The following is a 20,630-nucleotide window of genomic DNA, read 5'->3' on the forward strand; positions in this document are numbered from 1 at the left end:
TCATCCTCCAACAAAGATCAAAGTAGAAAACCAGCATGACTACCAGGACATCACCAGCATGGTGGCTATGGCCAAAACCTATGCCACCACTGAGGCCTTCATCGACTCCAAGTACGACATCCGCATCCAGAAAATTGGATCCAACTACAAAGCTTACATGTGAGTCCCTGGGCAGGGGCTGGGGAGCTGGGAGGGAAGGGTAGGAGCAGAGTGTGAGAAGAATGGAGATTAAAAATACATGTCATGCCCTGTCTTCTCTGCCCCAGAGCAGAGACCCCATAGGGGACATCATTATTCTCCCTTTCTGTCTCCTTTACCACCCTTCTTCTCTGGTTAGTACAGCGGAAGGCTGATGTTCCATCATGGCTTATCCCAGGGTAGAAATCTGTCTACCCAAATGAAGCCTGTTTCCCCCAGAGAAAGAAAGACTGTTAGCATGTTTCCAAGTATATACCTGATGTATGTCATAGGAGACATACATGGAAGAGAGACTTAGGGACAAATCAAGGAAGGCCTTGAATGCCTTGCTGAGGGTTGTGAATTTTCTTCTCTTCCCTTCTGAGCAGTGAAGTGTCATGATCTGACCTGTATTTGTAAGAAGATGGCTCTGGGGCTGTGGGCTGCAAAAGGGTTTCTCTGGGACAAATAAGAGCAGGAAGGAGATTACATCAGATTTCTTCAGCTGCAATTAGTAAAAACCATACCTGACTAATTTGGTGGAGTTTTTTTTAAGGGAATTTATTAGATGAATGATCAGAACTAACTAACAAAACCCCAAATTATCAATTTCAGAAATATTAGGGTCCAGGGCAGCCCCAAGAATCTGGGTAGCCAGAAGCAATATACAGTCTTCGTGGCACCCCATTAGGAAGTGAATCTGCCCTAATCATGTTCAGGGCTTAACTCAAGATTGCGATTCCGTGGAAACAGTGCTGATTAATCCAACTGTGGTCACATGCTTATTAGTTAGAGGAATGTAGAGCAGTATGAAGAGTCCCACCAAGATAGCATGCAATCTGGGCAGGTCATTATCCAGTGGAAATAGAGGTTGTGTGACTAAAAGAAAAGGGATGAATGCCAGAAAACCCAACACACATTCATCCCAGGGGTGGTTCAGGCAAAGGATGACTCACGCTGGAGCTGCGGTTACAAGGATGAGTGGGAGTTCTTGACCAGGTGGAGGGCTTGGTGTTTAGAGAGGTCTTATCTGCCCCAGGTCCTCTCTGTCTCACTTTGGAGTATTGTCGTTTCCACTTGGAATGATGGGACCCCAGAGAGGCAACAGGTGCCTGGTTCCCAAGCATGCATGGTGCACTGATTGCCTGGTTCCATCTTTGAGGACTACAACAGCTGACTCTGGACAGTTGGAAAGTCCTTTGCTTCTGTGTGGTGGAGCTGTGCTCTAGATCAGGGTCAGCAAACCACAGCCCACAGGCCGAATCCAGCTTCCACCTGTCTCAATAAATAAGGTTTTATTGATCACAGCCATACATATCCACTTCTGTATTATCTAGGGTTGCTTTTGCACTACCTGGATTGCCTAGACCAGGGGTCTACAAACTTTTTCTGTAAATGACCAGATGTTAATTTTAGGCTTTGCAAGTCACACAGTCTCTGTTGCAACCACTCCACTCTGCCATTGCCTGGGAAACTGGAGAAAATGCAGTCAGTTGACCTATAAGGAAATATGCCCAGGAAAGGGATGGGGCCAAGAAATACTTCTGGTCAGTCTTGCCAATCGCTCTCTTCCACCCGTGAGCCAGGCCAGACCTGTCAGTGCTCTCAGATGCCCTCACGGTGATAAGATCACTTCCCCCTGCCACCCCCAACCTCTCTGAGTTGGAGAATATTCCAGTGCATGGTCCAGTGCATTCCTGAGGCCTCCACCATCCCACATGATATCATTTCCCTCCTCTCCTCATTGTTAGCGTTTCCACTTGACATTGACAACACCTTGTCCCAGTTTCTCTTCTTGAGGATTACCTCATTGCTGCATTCTTTATGCTGAGCCTTTCTGCCCTGACAGCTCCAATTTGTCATTAGTTATGGTGTTTCCTGGACCCTGGGTTGGCCCACATCTGAGGGAGAGTGTTCATGTCACACCTCGGTGTAGAACGCCCTCTCTGTCCATGACCATTCAGCGTCCTTTCTGGCCCACTTCCTGCCCAGTACTTGGGCCTTTGTGCATGTTGCCACTGGGTATCATTGTTTCTAAATCCTCTCAGCAGACAGAGCTGGGAAATAAATATGTGTATCTCAACCCGTGTATACACACGTCTTTAATTGTAATTTACAGTTGTGTGATACACACACACACACACACACACACACACACATATCCATCTATAGCTAAAGCTAAACAGAGTTCATAGTGATGTGTCAGACTTTCATCCAGTACCACATGATTCATTTTAGCCTTCCCAGATTGCTTATCTGTAACTTCCCACTCCAACTGGGAAGAAACCTGGCTCCCACCATCCCCCATCCACGTACCTCTTTGTTCATCCACAGTATATGTGTACAGTTGCGGAACTGTCAAGCCGTAGTCCCATGAGAAACAACTTCACCAGCTATGGTGCAGGACTTACATACAGTTTCTTTTGTACTTAGTCATACAGTCTCCGCTAATTTCCAAAGTTACTTAGGCAGCACCTTTCCACTCACCCCCGCCCCTTCATCAAGGGGGTCAGCTTCATACATGTGTCATAAACACAGATTCTGTTGTCACAGTCTACATCCCATCCTACATTCTAGCAGCTGCATCCCATTTGGGCCAATCAACTCTTTTCCCCAAACCTGTGATGGGCTCTGCCATGAAGAGTCATGGTTAAGAACACAGAGTTTCTCAGATATGGTTTGGTGGCTTCTGCCACTCAGCGGGAATGATAATAATAATAATATCCATCTCATTAGGTTTTGTGAGACTGAAATAAGCCAGTGCTTGTAAAGCTTTTAGACCCTTTCTATGTCTCAGACATAGAAAGCACTCACTAAATATCAGCTCTCACTGTCGTTATCTTCTTGGAAGGAGACCAGTCTGGCTTGTGTTCCTGCTGCTTCCGGCATTAGAATGCTTTTTTTTTCTTGTCTACGCTTACTGAAAAGTAATAGTAGCACCCATTGTACTAAGAGGTTTATGGGAATCTTTCCTTTAATCCACACAATGCCCTATAAGCATGGTACTAAAATTATTCCCATTTACCAATGAGAAAATAGAGTCAGAGATGTTGTCCATGGCTATACAGCTAGAAAATGCTAGAACCAAGATTCAAACTCGCATCCATCTGACTCAAGTCAGTTCTTACCTTCCCTTGTTACCATGCAGATCCCACTCTATTGAATCCTACTCACCCTCCCAGGCACATCTCAATCGCTACCTTCTGGGGTTAATGTTAAGTGACTGGTTTCTCCTTTGCTTCCCCGGAGTGCTTCATGCCTCATGTGTACTGCTAACCCTGCCACGCCTATGTTCTGGTTTTAGGCTGGTCTACCCCTTTAAGGTAGTGAGCAGCTTGAGGAAGGAGTCATCTCTTCACACTCAGATTAGTCCTGTACCCAGGACATAGGGAGGCCTGGTGATTGTTTGCCAAATTGAATTGAATTGCATTGAGATGAACTAAACTTAATTGACATGAAGCTTATCAATGTCACAGCTACCCTTAGTCATTATGTCTCCTATTGGCCACCATCTATTCTCAGCATCTGCTGTGCTCAGATACATTTTATTTTCTCTTTTAGAAAGACATTTTATAGCAATTCCTCTCCTGGTTCACCCTTAAACCTCAATCACATGCTTTCCCTTGGTCATGAAACAAATTGCTTTACCTCTGACACTTTGCCTAAAGCCAGCCATTCAGTCTTTGCTGAATCCAGATATGCCATTAGAGATAGTTTGTCTGGATTGCTCTTCAACATACACAGTCCCTTACCTAGTAGGTAGTTACTGGACACCTACTACATGCCAGGGACCACTGGACACTAGAGGTACAGAGGGATGAGTCAAAACATGTTCCCTGCCCTCAGGAAAGACAGCACACTAAAGTAGTCATTGCAAGTGAGATGAGCATTACTAAACATTGGTATAGAGTGTAGTATAGGGGGTTCTTATTGGGGAAGATGTACTCTCAGGAAGTCACATTTTCAGATGAAACTTGAAGGATGAGTAGGACTTAGGGAGGCAAAGATGGAGATGAAGACTGGATCCGGCAAAGGGAAAAAGGTGTGTGGAGGCCTACACACAGGAAATATCCATGGGCTTTGGGGAAAGGGCAAGGGAACTAAGAGGGTGAGGCAGGCAGAGCCAGAAGGCCTGCCTGCTCTTCACCATGGAAAGTGATCCCTTCTCTCCATGGATCATTTTTCCTACATTTTGGGGCTCTCAAAAAAGATTCCAGAGTCACCGGGGGCTATACTGCCCTAGTTCTTCTTCTGAAAAACAGGAGGCCAAAGTTTTCAGGATTTAATCTGATAGTGTAGGCATTTGTTAAATTTAACTTTTATATTTCAAAGGTGGCTTGGGAAAAGATACATAAGACCCAACAAATAAGACAGTCAACATAGAGGGAAATAAAAACAGAAAAATAAATCTGAAGACTGGATGCGTACCTAAGACTACATGTCAGAATGTAAGCCAGATATTTGAATCAGAGCTGCCAAACAGCCAAAGCAAAACAGGAAAGCAGATCAATGACAAGCATCCCTAATGCCCTCACTGTGTTATTTGTTGTGATACAGGAGAACCTCCATCTCTGGAAACTGGAAGGCCAACACAGGCTCTGCTATGCTGGAGCAGGTGGCCATGACAGAGAGGTAAGAGGCAAAGGAGGTGTTTAGGGAGAGGCACCAGCCATAGTGGGAGATAGATAGGGATACAATAAGGATCCTGTAATGAATGCCATCTCACACTTTGGCCAGTGTCTCTCCACCCACAGAGTACTTTCCTAGGCATGATCCCCATTACTGCCCGTAACAGCCTGCAGGGAAGGTTTTATAAATAACCCCATTTTACAGATAGGGCAGAAAGTTCAGAGGGGGAAAGTGACTTGTCCAGGGTCACAGAGCTAATCAGTGACAGAGCTGAAACTAGAACCCTACTATCTTGACTCCAAGTCCAGGGGTCTTTCCGGCCCTACCCAGCTGCTGTAGGAAGAGAGCAGGAAGTCCTCACCAGTCTTTCCCTGCTCTGACAGCTGCATGGAAGCATCCCTGTTAGGGCAACAGGGCTACTGGACTGTCCACTCCTCTCTCAGACTTATTCCTATCTCAATATGAGAGGGAGAGGTTGATTTCCTATGAATCATGAATGTGGCAGGGATGCACTCTGGCTGAAAGTCGCTCAGGTCTTTCTCCCTTATTTAAACAACACCTGTAAGCCATCCTCACCTGAAGAAGGACCTGTCGCCTGCTCTTGGGGCCAGCAGCATACACACATCCTTTTTTGATTGCCCAGTGACTTCTGCTTGCAAGCATTCAATGACAATGGACAAAGCATGGGCTTTGGGGTCAGAAAGGTCTGTTCAGTGAACATGTATTGAGTGCCTACTGCATGCCATGTATGTTGAGCACTAAAGAGGCCAAGATGAAAAGACCCAATCCTTCCTTTTAAGAACTCTGTATCAGTTGCAAGTGTCAGAATACAAATTAGATTGGTTTGAACCAAAGGGGGGATTTATTGGCTTGTGGCAATGAAAACTCCAGAGGTACAGCTCCAGGTAGGACTTTAGAACTTATTCTACCCCCTTAAGTTGGATAGAATATGTTGGCTTCTATGTTGGTTTCATTCTGGTCATTCATATGGTGGCCCATAATGACTCCAGGCTTATATCTTGACAGTGTCAAGTCCAGCAGAAAGAAGGTGTCTTTCCCAACCATTGCAGTCAAAGCCTGGAATAGAGCCTTATTCACAGATTGGCCTGACTTAGATCATATGACCATCCCTGAACCAATCACTATGGTCCAGAAAGCAGCAATGCTGTGATTATATAGGCCTATGTCACATCTCTGCCCCTAGAGATTGGAGTGGGACCACCCTGCTACAGTAGCGATGACTGAGTGAGACTTAGGGGAGGGATATAACACAGTCACTGTCCTCATGGAACTGCTGGTTCAGGGCTCTAAGCTGAGGAAGTGGCATGAACGAAAGTGAGTGGTCCTGCCCCTTCCAAGCTGTATTACTTAGGGTAAGTTAACTACCCTTTCTGAACTTCTTCAGTTGTAAATTGGAGTTAACATACCCAAGCCAGAGGGCCGAATGAGAGAAGGATGTTCAGTACCTAACCCAGTGCTGGCCTATGGCAGGGAGGGACACTGTAAATGTTGGCTTCCTTCCCTTCCAGTCAACCCCAGGTGGCAGCTACTACCTTCCAGGTGGGTACCCACATCTGCTAACTAGTCTCAGGGGAGTTGTGCTCATCACCTGGCACAACTGAATCACCTGGTTTGGGGGAGTCACATCCTTCCCCCAGTGGGCATTCACAGGACAGTCTTGTCCCTTTCCTTCATGGCCTTTCCAGAATGTGAGCCCAGCCTTCCCCAATGCCTCACAAGCTACTCACAGATGTCTCCAGCAGGGCACTATCTCCCTGGCTCTGCTCAGTCCCAGGCCACATGGGCCATCTCTGCAGGAGCCTACCATGGGAGTGGGTCTGCTCAGGCCTGGAATTCACTTTCCATTCTGCAAATTCATGGGCAGTACCCTCAGTGCCTCAAGGGGCATTAGCGGATGAGATGAGAGATCTGGTTCTGAGAGCACTTCAGCTCATTCCAGGCCTTATGGCTCAGAGACACAAATAGATCTCAGAGCAGGCGTGCCCCCATGTGACCCTGGAGGGTGGGGAGAGAAGCAAGAACGTTTGACACAAAGTCCCCTGTGACTCCAAATCCAGCCACCATGAGGGAAGCCAAGTGCAAGGCCAGGAAGACTTCTCCAGATACAACCATCCTCTTGTTGCAGGGTCAAAGTCCAGCACTGAGATCTCCCCCTGCAAAGCAAACGGGCCTTGCAGCCATCAAGTGGCTGGAAAGGGAAAAAAAAGCAGCGGGTCCAGAGGAGCAGGCCCCCAGGCCAGGCGGGAGCGGCCTGCCAGGCTCCTCTGCCCACATTCCCCAGGCAGAAGGAGAATATGCCCTTTGTCCCCACAGGCTGGGCCTGGGAGAGCGGCCTGGGAGGGATTTCTGGGGACCTTCGAGCAGCTTTCCCAAGGGAAAAGGACTTCAGGGGAAGCTGGGTGTCCAGGATGGCTCCAGATGGGGGCAAGGCAAGCTTCCCACTACTAGGGAGCCAGTCAGGGTCTAGGCGGGGTGGGCTCAGGTCTCTGAGATCTCTCCCAGCTCCCATTCCTTCTCCCCCAGTCCTGCTTCTCTCCTGTCTTCCTGGCTCCCTTTTAGCTGCTCTCCTGCTGTCTCTCTCTCACGGTCCATCTATGTCTCTGCCTCCCTTTTTACCCATTCTGTCTCTCCCACTGCCTCTGTCTCTCTCAGGTCTGTGTCTCTCTCTGGTCTCTGTCTCTCTGCCTTTCTGTCTCTCTTGCTGCATCTCTGTCTCTCTCCATCTCTGAATGGTTGCCTGTGTGTCACTGTCTGTCCCATAGCCTGTTTTTCTGTATGTGTCCTTCTGTGTCTCTCCCTCCCTCTGTCTCTGCCTCTCTCTCCCTCTGCTTCCCGTCCCTGCTCCCTGCCCCTCATGCCCACTGCCTGTCTCTCCATCCCTACAGGTACAGGCTGTGGGTGGACAGCTGCTCAGAGATGTTTGGTGGCCTGGACATCTGCGCCGTCAAGGCTGTCCACAGCAAGGATGGCAGAGACTACATCATTGAGGTGAGAGGTGGACCAGGACATCCTCCTGGCCTGTCCAGGCCCCTGAGCAGGCACGCCAGAGGGAAGGAATCCAAGTGTGGCCTCCAGCATGGTCAGCTGTGTCTTAGCCCATGGCTGGGGCACATGCAGCCCAGGCCACAGCAAGCAGCTCCCACAGGCTTCTCACCTACCACCCTCACATACCCCATCCCCACCCTTGGCTGCCTCTGAAGCCTTTGTGCCCAGGGGCTCTGAGCTGGCCCTCAAGAGTTCTGGGCATGAGGTTAAACAAATATCCCCAACCCATGGCCCTAACAGTAGGGGGAAAGCATCGGGCCAAGAGTTGGCAAGATTCTGTCCCCTCAGAGGCCTCTTCAATTTTCTCAGTGTCCCAGTGTGTAAAGAGGACACACTTCCCTGGTCACTAGGCAGAGATTCCATTGTCTGTTCAATCAGCAGACAGGTACCCAGTGGCTCCCATGGGCTTGGCGTGGGGGTAGCTCTGGGAACAGAGCTCTGAGCAAGACGGACGTGGGGTGTGCAGGCTGGCAGGGAAGGGTGGTACACTAACTTCAGGGCACCGAAGGTTAGGAAAGGGGTGTGAATGGAGGGAAATGTAATTGTAAGAGAGGTCAGAGGGGCTCTGAGTCCCAGAATCTCTCCCTCAACCTTCCTGCAGCCCATGCCTCTCAGAGGCCAACCACCCCTGCTACCCTCCAGAGCTGTCGCCTACAGGTCGCCGTTGTCCTTCCATCACCCTCCTCCCCTACCCCAATGACTTCCTCTCCATGCTTCTCCCAGCCCCACAGTCGCCCTCCCACCTTCAAGGCTCCCTGTGTCCCCCCCAATCCCCCGAAACCCCAATCCCACGGTCCCCCTCCCCCCTCTGTGGCTCCCCAAGTCCCTGGGCCTCACAGCCCCCTCCCCCTTCCTAACTCCCTTTCCCTCCCCGCCACAGCTCATGGTTCTCCATTGCTTCCCCTGAAAATGCTGCTCTGGCTCAGAATTCTCCCTTCTCTCCCCAGCCTCACATCCCAGCTCTCCCAACCCCCAGAGCCCCTTCCGGTGCTTTCCTTCTGTGGCCTTCTCCAACCACTGCAGAGGCGCGGTGCTGACACAGGGCCAAGACGTGTGAGGGAGAGCCCTGTGGCTGCCCCCTCCCCGGGGTGTGGGCGGCTAATGGGAAGCACATGGCTGGGGTGACCGCAAGAGCCAGCCAGCCCTCCAGCCCTGAGTGTCTGCACCACTCCCGGGATCCACAGCATGGCGGGAGCCGGTGACTGGAGCGGTGGGAGCCCTGCTCTTCTCCTCCAGCATTGCCAGGAGGGCATCCACACCCAAGCCCAGGGAGTATCCAGCTTGGAGGTGAAGGGGAGGGAGTCCAGGCTGGACATAGTCCCTCTGCCCACACTCACCCCCCAGAAGGCCAGGTAGCTTCCAAGGATGAGTTGCATCTATATTGGCAGGTTCAATCCTGCTCTAGAAAACAGCTCTCTCCTCACGTCCAGCAGCCACCATTACCTGAAATCTCCTCAGCAGCCCCTCCTCAGAGGACATTGAAGGGGCCAGGAGCAAAACTACTGCCCTGTACACTTGCTTCCAAGCTAGACCCAGGCTGCTCCCTGGAGGAACGAGGATGCCTGGGACCTTCAGACCGACGCCTAGGGCATTGCATCTCCTGAGACCCTTCCTGGCCTTCCTGCCTCTGCATCTCTTCATGGGACCACCACACATGAACTCAGCTTTGGCACACATGTGGTCATTGATTGATTCACCCATTCGTTCATTCACTGTTGAGCTCCTATTCTGGGCACCAGACCCCCAGCCAAGTGATGGAGATACAGCAGTGAACACAGTAGCAGGGACCCTTCCCCTAGAGCTTCCTTTCAGAGAGGGGACCAGCAATCAGCAGAAGGACTCCTGGCTCCCTTCCCCGAGCTCCTGCCTATCTGAGTTTCCTCAGCTTTCACTCTTAGGAAACAAAAATTTGTACCCGTGGGCCCAGACTCCCTGCCTCCAGACATTCAGCGGGTCAGGGATGAAAGACCTTACACATTGAAAAAAAAAAAAAAATTTGTGGGTTTGGACTTCACAACACAATAAGACAACTTCTCAAAAATGTTCCAGGGTGGGGGGCGAGGGAAATGGCTTTTCAGATTTTTTTTTCTCTCAGAAACATTGCAGAGTTGTTTCCGTTGCTTTTCAGTTTAGAGTGAGGTCAAGGGAGATGGGGAGCTTTTTACCAGAAAGATAGAAGGTATTTTTCCCCAGTCAGGAAAAAAAACAGACAGAAGGGATCCAAAAATACTGATTTCTTCAGCCACCTCTGTGGTGAGGACATAAAATTTGTGGGACATGTTTTGTGAAGATCCTCACAGTGAAATACTCAGGGGAAAGACACTTGAACTTGTCCTCCATGACCTGTACAGGGAATGACATTGCTCATTGGAAAAATGTTTCCCTGGGGAGACCAGAATGTCCACTTCCTCTGGCTGTGTCCACCATGGGGACTCCAGAATGCTCTGACCTCAGGTTCCTTGTGGTGGCTGTTTTCTACTGCAGGGAGTGTAGGAAGCAGAAACCAGAACAAAAAGGGGTGGGCGGGCTCAGGAAGAGAAAGGACGACAGGCCTGTGTACATGTAGACTCCACAGTTATAACTCAACTCAGCCCGCATTGAACGAGAGACTGTCCATGTGCCGGGCACTGGGATCCAGGGTACCAAGAACCCAGGCATAACCAACAGGGAGCTCAATTTGAGGACAGTTTTCAGGACCATCCATAATAGAATCTGCGTCACATCCTTGAGTTTGCTTTTCAGCTTCCCCACCATAGTAGGTGCTTTAGACTCACAGGCTCCTAAAAGTCCCAGCTGGAAGGGTCTTTGCAGCTGCCCACACCCCTCAGTTTATAGTCGAGGGAAACAACAGGCCCGCAGAGGAAAAATGACATGCCAAGATCACACAGCAAGTCCCTAGCAGAACCGAAGCCTGGAACCCAGGTCTGCTGTTCCCCTTTCTTACCACAGAGAGCTGTTCGTTGATCGGTGAGACGCGGAAGGATTGCTAGCAATCTGTCCTTGAATTTGCTACTTCTTTGACTTCAGTTTTCCCATCATGATAAGGATAGTAATGGTACCTATCTCAGAGAGCTATGCTGAGATTTGTGTGAGGTCATCCACACCCAGTGCTTAGGACAGCGCCTGGCACATAATAATGACACGTAGCACTTACTAGTATCCTTATCGTCCTCAGCAGGACTTATTGTAGGGGCCTTTCATTCCTCCATTCAAGAGGTATTTAGCGAGGGCACACCTGTCTAACAGGACACAGGGTCCATCCCCAGCCCAGGGGCTCACCGTCTGGTTGGGGAGACACACATCAACAGGAGACCATGGCCCTGTGGGATAAGCTCTCCAATGGGACAACCAAAGTGAGGGTGGCAGGAGTGCCGAGGAGGCTTCCCAGAGGAAGGGCCAGCTAGATGTTCCCTGACGGATGAGAAGGGCCTAGGCAGGTAGAGAGTGTGCAGAGAGAATGACATGCACAAGGACCTGGACAAGAGAGAGAACCTGGTGAGTCCCCAGCTTGGGAAAAGGGAGAACGAGACAGTGCGTTTGATGGGGGTGGGGGGAGGGGGGTGTTGGTGAGCAGGCTGGATTTCCCTACAGCTGGGGAGGAGACGGCCCACCAAGGCCTCGCTCCCCTTCGAGACCGTCTACAGCTGCCTGTGCCTGGGGAATCACCTGGATCGTTGGCCTGCGTGACTTCGGGCAAGTCCCTTCCCATCTCTGGGCCTCGGTTTCCCCATCTGCAAGAAAAGCGGATGTGCGGATGTACAGATATGATCTCTCAGGGCCCCTCCCAGTGTAAGCACTGTGCCTCCTTTGAGAAGCAGCCTGCTCCCCGTGGGAGAAGTTCCTCTCCGGGAGTTTATTCTGCCAGAGCCCTGGAGAACAGGACTTGCCTCTTCCCTCTTCTCTCCGAGCCCTGAGTCGACTCTAACCCTTGTTATTTTTTTTGGTCATAATCGAGCCCCCCGCCTTCACTGCTTCAGGCTTTGTGGAAAACCTTGACCTTGGGCCAGAGTTCAGGAGGCCAGCCCCAATCCTGGGTGGGGGCCAAGGTGGGAAAGGAGGGGCAGAGACCAGCTCCCCAAAGAAAGGAGCGGAAAAGGTCAGCAAAGGCTCCCAGCCCTTGGTCGCATGTCTGAGGTCCAGCAAATGTCGACTGAATTGAACTGAGTCCAGGGAGTTGATTTAGACTGAACTGCAGGAAACTGGATGTCTCCAAGGGGGTCATTCCCAGCTGGAGGCGCTGGGCTGGGTGTTTGCATGGAGAGCATTGCCATCTAGTGTTCACTTTTGTCATGAGCTCTGAGCCTGCCTCCTGGGATGCGCTGCCTGGCCGCCCTGGCCTGAGGGTCCTTCAGGACTCCTTTCTCTCATCACCTGCAGGTGATGGACAGCTCCATGCCCCTGATTGGAGAGCACCTGGAAGAGGACAAACAGCTGATGGCCGATCTCGTTGTCTCCAAAATGAGCCAACTCCCGATGCCAGGGGGCACAGTGCCCTCGCCCCTGAGGCCTTGGGTAAGGTCCTCGGAAGTAAGGGACACTGTGTAGCCATGAGAAATGCCTGGCTGTCTGGGAATGGGTGCCCTGATCCACAGGAGATGCTCCCAGAGAGGAACCAACTTGGGGAGAAAGGAATGGGGTGTGGCTGAGGCTGGGATTGGGGGAGAGCTTGTAGCCCTGTTCCTGATGGGGGAATTTGGGAGGCTCTGAGAGGCCCTTCCTCCCTTCACCATCCTGGGGAGAAAAACCTTGTCTCAACTGGGCTTTGGGTGTCTGTAGGCAGAGATTATTAACATAAGAAACCAGTTGTCTCCTCTGTGCCCTCCATCCCGGGCCTGAGCAGGGAGCAGGGTGTGTGTGTGTGTGCGCGCACGCACGTGCCCGTGTACACACGTGCCCTTTGTATGCTCCCAGGGCACCAGTCAACAGAGACTATTGTGTCTTCCGTTTTCCTCATCCTCCAACCTCGACCTGCTCCCTCAGAGCTCCTCCCTTCCACAGTCCTCACCATGGACTACCAGATTATTCTCCAAAGAATTTGCTAGACCCCCAGCTTTCTGGAAAAGCAAGTCCCAAAACCTGCTTCCCCTTTCCCCACAAAAACAAACCTGTGATAACAGATGTCAGAATGACGGTCATACTCGAGGGGGCTGCTGGCTGGGTGGGGCCACAGAGCAGGCTTCTCCACTGGAAATGTTCTGTCTTGACCTGCTTGGTGGTTACACAGGTGTATCCACGTGTGAAAACTCGTTGTGCTGTACACTTAAGAACTGTGTACATTATGTAAGTTTTACCTCAGTAGTGAACAGATGTTGATAAACCCTGCCCTCGTACGCAGGAAGTAAATGGCTGTGGTGATCACAACAGGCTTCTTTTCTCTTCTGCTCTAGACTCCTCAGACTAAACCAGCAAAACCCCCTGGGCAAGCCCAGCTTGGACCTCCGCTCGGACAGCCTCAGCCACGGACACCCACACAAGGTAGGGCCCACGACAGGCCGCGCACCGAGAGAAACCGTCCAGCAAGCATGCTGGAATGCACTGAGGGGTCCACGTGTGACTTCCAGAAGGCGCTCTGGAACACTCCATCTTAATACTTTATCGCCAGATATGTGCCCTCGCTCTGTATGCAGAATGAAAGAGACCATGAGGTTTGTCACCCCCTTAAATTCAGAAAAGGAGGAAAGGAAGACAGACAGTAAATGTATTAAGTACCACTGTGTTAGGGACTTTCCCGTTTGTTTTCTCATTTTCAGCCTCCCAACTTGTCAACAGTGAAAACAACCGTATTTCCTTTTTACAGAGATGGGTGTTGAGGCTTCGTCCAAGGAAGCACAAGAAAATGGCAGGTTTACAAGTCTGGGCTTTCAAATCTTCTAGAAATTGTCTGTTTCCTAGCCGCTAGCAGTGCCTGATTATAGATTTATGAGCCAACCAGCTAGAGTGAGAAAGAAAAACGGAACGTTGTACAGAACCTTGTCGATTGGAATTGTTCCTCAAAAAGTATCCCAGCATTACTATGTAAATGCCACCATTTATTAGAGAATGGATGAACCATTGATGACAAGATGAAAAGAAATCGTGGCAATAACTAACTCTCTCAGGCTGCCAGCTGCTCGGGTGTTCTCACGCTCAGGCCTGGGGAGAAAGTCAGCCCATGTCCTCTCCTGCAGTCAGAACTTTCCGGGCACACTCACTGCTCTAGTGCCAGCTTGGAGCCTCAGGACCGCTTCGCACCAAGAAGCCAGGCCAGGCATTTTCATGGCGACCTTTTAAGGATCTGCTTTAAGACTCATCAGAAAGAAACATTACTATCACACCGTGGCCTTCCCAGTCGCTTTTATCAAAGTAACAGATTCACTGCTTCTTGGGAAAATCGGCCTTGGGCACCAAATGGCTTCTTCTTCAAAAGGTCTTAGATAAAACACTCCATTCATCTTTCTTGTCTGTGCTTCTCTTCTTGGAAAAGCAGAAAGCATTTAAGAAGAGGGAAATTGCATGACTTTACATAACTGTGTACCAAAGAACACTGGCTTCTTCTTCAGGCAGATAAACACCTATTTGAATCCACTTCCATGTCTCAGTACCCTGGCAGACTTAGGCAAGTTACATCACTTCTCAGAGCCTCAGTTTCCCCAGTGATAAAGGAGGAAATGACAGCTGCCCCGTTTAGTAATGGGAAGCTTCCCGTGAGAAAACGCAGGTGAAGCAGTTAGCAAGGTGTCCCGGCGTGGAGGTAGTGCTTAGTTGGTTCTAGCTCTTACTGCTACTAATATACTGTTAATAACTACTTATATGACCTTTACCATTAAAAACTCACTATTAATATTTTGTGTCTTACTAACAATTATAATATACATGTTGTCCTTAACGGTTGTTATCATAACAATCCTTATAACTAAAGCAGCCCCACTGCCCTCCTGCCTGGTGATAATTCTATAATTATAAATGTTCTAAAACAACTTATTCATCACCCTGCCAGGCTCTGACTGTGCCTCTGCCCTGCCCTGGCCTGTCTCACTCTGCCCCAGGACTTACTTTTTCAACCACATTTGAACCGAGCACTTTTAAAACAGAGAGCTACTGTATTCTGGTTTCCTTTCCGGCCCAGAGTAGAGACACGCTCGATAAAGGGATATTTTAAGCGACATGAGGCTAAACACACGTTTAGTGAGTTGAAAAACAATCAATTTAAAACCAATTAGGATAATTAAAGAAAATGCTCATTGCATTAACATTCAGATTAAAAATAACAGGGCTAATTAAAACACAGTGCTTTCATTGAGTTCCCAAAATAACAAGATCACATTATTAAACTTGTCTTCTGAACTCACTACTCACTTTCAACTCAGTAAAAATGAAGGTCTCTTTTAATGAACCTCATCATCTTTTAGCACCAATCCTGGGCTAAGGCAAATACTTTCTACATTTAATTTTTTTTCTGTATGTGGTCAAACAAAAAATACTAAATTTGTTGCTTTGCTGAGAAGCTGAAAGAAATTAGTGTCTCTTGATGAATCCCACCTGTATAATAGGGACTGAACGAATAGTTAATAAATGAATGAATGAGTATCCAGATTTTCCAAGATATTATCAGTCCTGAGGAGAAGAATGTGGAGAGGTGGGGCGGGGGTGAGGATTTAAGATAAAACTAGAAAACATGTATTTTTGGACCTACAATGGGTTTAAAAAACAAAAAAGTAAACCAACATTTAAAAATCAGAAGCTTTTACATAAAGATCTAGATTTCCAGCTTCTCTTGATAGAGCAGGAGCTCTAGAAACAGTGGGCCTGCTTGCTACATAGCAGCTGTCCACTGACAGGGCAAGGACTCCTCCGTTTGCCTCAGGCCCTACTCCTTCCTTGCTAGTGGCACTTCCACAGTGACACAGTGTCAACTGCCATTTTCTTTATGCTTGCACCTCTTTAAAGAGGTAAGTCTCTGAACCGTGTATCTCAAGTGGGAAAATTTTTTAAAGCCACGTGATTTTTCTGACACTCTCCTGCTTTATTTATTTATCTGCCTGGCCCTATAGGTGTTTGAGTTTTGTGATCAATGGGTCCTCCAATCTACTGGGACAATATAGTCACGAATCAAGCCGTGTGCAGTCAGTTGCTAGACTAGAGCTGCAATTCAGTCCAACCTGGAAAGTGTTGCACAAGCTCACAAAGATGTTCAGATGTGGAGGGATGTTTGATGTCTAGTCCAACGACCTCATTTCCAAACAAGGGCCCAGAGAGGAGAAGTGACGCACCCACAGTCACATGGCAGGTTAATGGCAAGGACCTGGGGCTCTGGTACCTGTAGGGTGTCAGGGCCACCAGACATGCAGGTCGTGCCCACCACACAGGGCCCAGTTGAGACAGTCTGAGTGGGGAGGCCAGTTGAAATCTAGTCCTTGCCCCCTTTGCACTGGGCTCAGAGCAGCCACCACTGGGGGAAAGCACCTTTTTCTTAATTTGCACAAAGGTGCTGCCCTGTGTGGTACAGTAAAGAAAGGAAAAAAGGGAAACAAAAGAAAACAGAGCTTTGAGTCAGAGAGATCTAGGTTTGAGTCTAGGCTCTTCCCCTTACTAGAAGTGACACTCTTTAAGCAAGTCGCAGTATATCTGGGACTGAGTTTCTTTGTAAAATGGGGATGATAATAATGCCTAACCCACAAGCTGCGAGGGTGCCCAGCCCAAGGCCGGGACATGATAGAGAGGACACAGTAGAGACCTGGGGAGCTCACACAAGTGGAAGTCACATTATGAAAGGGCTCAGAGTTGAGCTCCAGCCCTTTTTAAACTCTCAGTCTCCCATCCTCTCAACAAAGCATGGCGAGAATCACCGCGGTGCATCCCACCTTCCCAGGAGCCGCTGTATCCTGGAATGGAGAGCAGCAGGCAGCCAGTCTGCTTCGCCAAGATGCATTTCACAATCAGCAGTCCTGACACCTGGGTTCAAGGGTGAGGAGGGTGCACCTTGCTTGCTTGGAGCCTTGGAATTCCACTCAAAGTCATTTCTGGGAGGCTAAAATGTCCTTTCGCTTGTAGGTGAAAGCCTGTATGCTCTGTGCAGGAACAGGGTGAAGCCAAGCTCCTCTGTGCGCTTTCCGTGGTTACCCCTTCTAGTTATGAAACCTTAATGAGGCTGTTTCCACTGCAACCTGATGAGGAGGGTGGTATCTTCCCTGCCGGCCTCTCTCTAGATCAAATGATATATTGCTTTTGAAAGTTCTTAGAAAAGGTTAGAGAGCTATTCGAAAGTAAGGAATAATTATTTTCATTGTTTCAAAAGTAATACATCTTCAGTGTGGAAAACATCAGTGAGCAAAAGGAAGAGAATTTAAGTCCCTCATCATCCCACCGCTTTTAAAAGCATTGCTCGGTGCCTCATCACTCGAAGCGTGGAAAGCAGAAGCGTCACCCGGGAGCTTGTTAGTAACGTAGACCCCATTCGTGTTGCCGTAACAAAATACCACAGACTGAGTGGCTTCATCAACAGACCTTTATTTTCTCATGGTTCTGGAGGCTGGAAGATCAAGGTGCCAGCAGGGTTGAAACTTCTCCCCAGGGCTCGCAGACAACACCTTCTCACTGTGTCTTCACGTGGCCTTTCCTCTGTGTGTGCAGGTCCCTGGTCTCTCTCTCTCTTCTCATAAGGACACCAGTCCTATTGGATTAGGGCCCACCTTTATGGCATCATTCAACAATAGTTGCCTCCTTTAAGGCCCTATTTCCAAATACAGTCACACCAGGGGTTAGAACTCCACCATATGAATTTTGTGAAGGGACACAATCCAGTTCATAACACCGCTCAAGACCTACTGTATCGGAAGCTTTATTTCGACAAGATGCATGGTGATTCATATGCCATTCAAGTTTGAGACACACTGGTTTTAATGTATAACCTTCCAGTCTTTCTTTTTTACATAGCTTTATATATATACATGCCAAAATGGAATTAAATGGCAAATACTGTTTTATAAGCTGCTTATCAACAACATCCCACGTCATTTAATATTATTCTGCCACGTCATACGTGATGACCATAGCATATTCCATTATATGAATTTATCTTAATGTTCCTAGTCAGTTCCTCTACAGTTAGGCATTTGTATTGTTTTCAGTTTTTCACTGTTACAAAAAACACTGAAGGGACTTCCCTGGCGGTCCAGCGGTTAAGACTGCGCCTTCCAAAGCAGGGGGTGCGGGTTCAATCCCTGGTCAGGGAACTAAGATCCCACGTGCCTCGCGGCCAAAAAAACCAAAACATAAAGCAGAAGCAATTATTGTCACAAATTCAATAAAGACTTTTAAAAAATGGGCCACATCAAAAAAATCTTTAAAAAAAATGAAAAACACTGTAATGAACATCCCTGAAGCAACACTTGTGCACAGCCATATTTATCGTAAAAAATATCTGAATGTAATAATTTTTTTCTCCCTGTAGGGGGCCCTCGCCAAGCTCAGTCTCCTCAGCCCCCGAGATCTGGAAGCCCCTCGCAACAGAGGCTCTCCCCACAAGGCCAGCAACCCCTGAGTCCCTCATCTGGATCTCCACAGCAGCAGAGGTCACCAGGCTCTCCACAGCTATCCCGCACATCTGGAGGCAGCTCTCCAAACCAGGTCTCCAAGCCAGGCACCACCCTTACCTCACAGCCCCGGCCCCCCATGCAGAGCCGCAGCACCTCCCAACAGGGTGAAGAGTCCAAGAAACCAGCAGCACCCCACCCCCATCTCAAGTAAGTGCTTTGGGAATTGGGAAGGGCATAGGGTGGGCTTAGGGTGTGGACAGAGCTGGGCTGGCTCAGGATCAGGAACTCGGAGACAGAGGAAGACCCACCAAGGACTCACCCAGACTTTAAATGGGTAGAAGGAAGCCCAGAGGATGGAACCGGGATGGCAGGCAGGGCCCAGAAAGGTGAGAGGATAGATTAGGTCCCACTGTGATCCTCCATGTGTACATGCATCAGTTATCTCTTGCTGCATAACAAACCACCCTGAAACTTAGTGGCTTAAGAAAACAACCATTTTCTTTGTTCATAATTTTTTGGTTTAGCAATTTGTTCTGAGTTTGGCTCAGCTGGGAGGATCTTCTGCTGGTCTCTCCTGTAGAGTTGCCAGATAAAATATAGGATGCCCAGGCAGATTTGAATTTCAGATAAACAATGAATAGTTTTGAACATAAGTATGCCCTCAAATGTTACATGGGATATACTTATACTCTAAAAGTAATTGTTTTTAATCTGAATTTCAAAATTAACTGGGTGTCCTGTATTTTTACTTACTAAATCTAGCAACCCTACTCTACTGGGATCACTCATATGGCTGTAGTCATCTGGCAGCTTACCTGGGGCTGGATGGTCCAAGAGGGCCTCCTGCACATATCTGGTTGTTGGTGTTGCCTGTCAGCTGAGCTTCTCTCTCTCCTTGGGCCTCATCCTCCAGCAGGCTGGGCCCAGCTTCCTCACATGGTAGAATTACATTCCAAAGGGGCAAAAGTAGAAGCTTCAAGGCTTCTCGAGGTCCAGCCTTAGAAGATGCCACATAATGTCATTTCATCCCATCACACACCTTTGGTAAATACGAGTCACATGGTCAAGCCCAGATTAAAGAGGTGGGGAAATAGACTCTTGATAGGAGGATCTGCAGAGTCGCATTGTGAAAGACTAGGTGATGGGGACAGGAAGGAGTGTTGCCACCACTTTGTAAAAGATCCATCCCAATGCACACATACATCCTCTTTCCTGTTTCCACTCAAGCCCGTCTCTTGGTTTGAGGTCAGAAAGAGAGACCCTAAATGTGTTTTCTTTGGAAAGCTTCTCCCTTTCTTCAACTCCAAACACTAATATTAATAATCATCGTTTCACTGCTAGCATCTATTATCTACTTACTATGTACTAAGCCCTTCACCTAGTTGGTTTGTTTTTTTTAAGTCCCACAGGCTTAGGAGTTAATAACAATTATTATCCCCATTTTACAGATGAGCAAACAGAGAAAGACATTAATAATTTGCCAGAGTTTCCACTGTTAGGCAGTAGAAGAGCTAGGGTTGAACACAGGACATCCAGCCCATGAGTCATGCTAACCATAATTTTTCTGAATAGGTAATACATTCACATGGTTACAAAGATCTAAAAGATACTGTTTTTATTGAAAAAAATCTTACTCCCATCTCATTCCTATCCAATGCTTTCCTGCCCCCTGCTCCCCAGAGGTAACCATTTTTGTTAGTTCCTTGTGTGTTCCTCCAGTGTTTCCTTATGCAAATACAGAAATATATGTTCTGATTCCCTCCTCCCACTTATTTATACAATCAGCACTATTCACTGTCCACACCATTTTGCTCCTTGCTTTTACATTTAACAGTAAATCCTGGAGCTCTTCCACTCAGTTCATTGACATTTTCTCCTTTTCACAGCTGGATAGTATTCTACTATATAGTTATACTACAATTTATCCAACTAATCCACCCTAAATGGAAATGTGGTATGCTCTTACAAAGAAGGTTGCAGTGAATAGCCTTGAAAACATGCTGTTTCTTATACGTGCAGGATCAGCTGTATAGAAAATACCTGAAATGGTATTATTGGATCAAAGGACAAATGCATTTTTAGTTTGATGAAATTAGCAAGTGGTCCTCCAGCAATAGGCATAGAGGTTGACGGCACAGACTCTAGAGTCAGACCACCTGGGTTCAGTGTCAGCTCTGCCACTTGAAAGCTGCATGACCTCAGAAAAGTTATCTAATCTCTCTGTGCTTAGACTTCCTCTCATGC

At 48.4% G+C, this 20,630-nt stretch overlaps 1 protein-coding gene across 2 annotated transcripts in view; it reads left to right on the forward strand.

Annotated features, from left to right (window-relative positions):
* Positions 1-20,630, forward strand: part of SYN3 (synapsin III) — a 409,114-nt gene that overhangs the window by 386,907 nt on the left and 1,577 nt on the right. For both annotated transcript variants that reach the window (XM_024732154.1, XM_024732153.1), the window contains 6 exons: positions 17-159; positions 4,735-4,809; positions 7,713-7,815; positions 12,250-12,384; positions 13,260-13,347; positions 18,302-18,593. In XM_024732154.1, coding sequence (XP_024587922.1) covers positions 17-159; positions 4,735-4,809; positions 7,713-7,815; positions 12,250-12,384; positions 13,260-13,347; positions 18,302-18,593 — 836 coding nt within the window. The remainder of the gene's footprint in view (positions 1-16; positions 160-4,734; positions 4,810-7,712; positions 7,816-12,249; positions 12,385-13,259; positions 13,348-18,301; positions 18,594-20,630) is intronic.

The sequence above is a fragment of the Neophocaena asiaeorientalis genome, unplaced genomic scaffold (assembly GCF_003031525.2).
Source record: "Neophocaena asiaeorientalis asiaeorientalis breed wild unplaced genomic scaffold, Neophocaena_asiaeorientalis_V1.1 scaffold418, whole genome shotgun sequence".
In the NCBI taxonomy this organism is placed as follows: domain Eukaryota; kingdom Metazoa; phylum Chordata; class Mammalia; order Artiodactyla; family Phocoenidae; genus Neophocaena; species Neophocaena asiaeorientalis.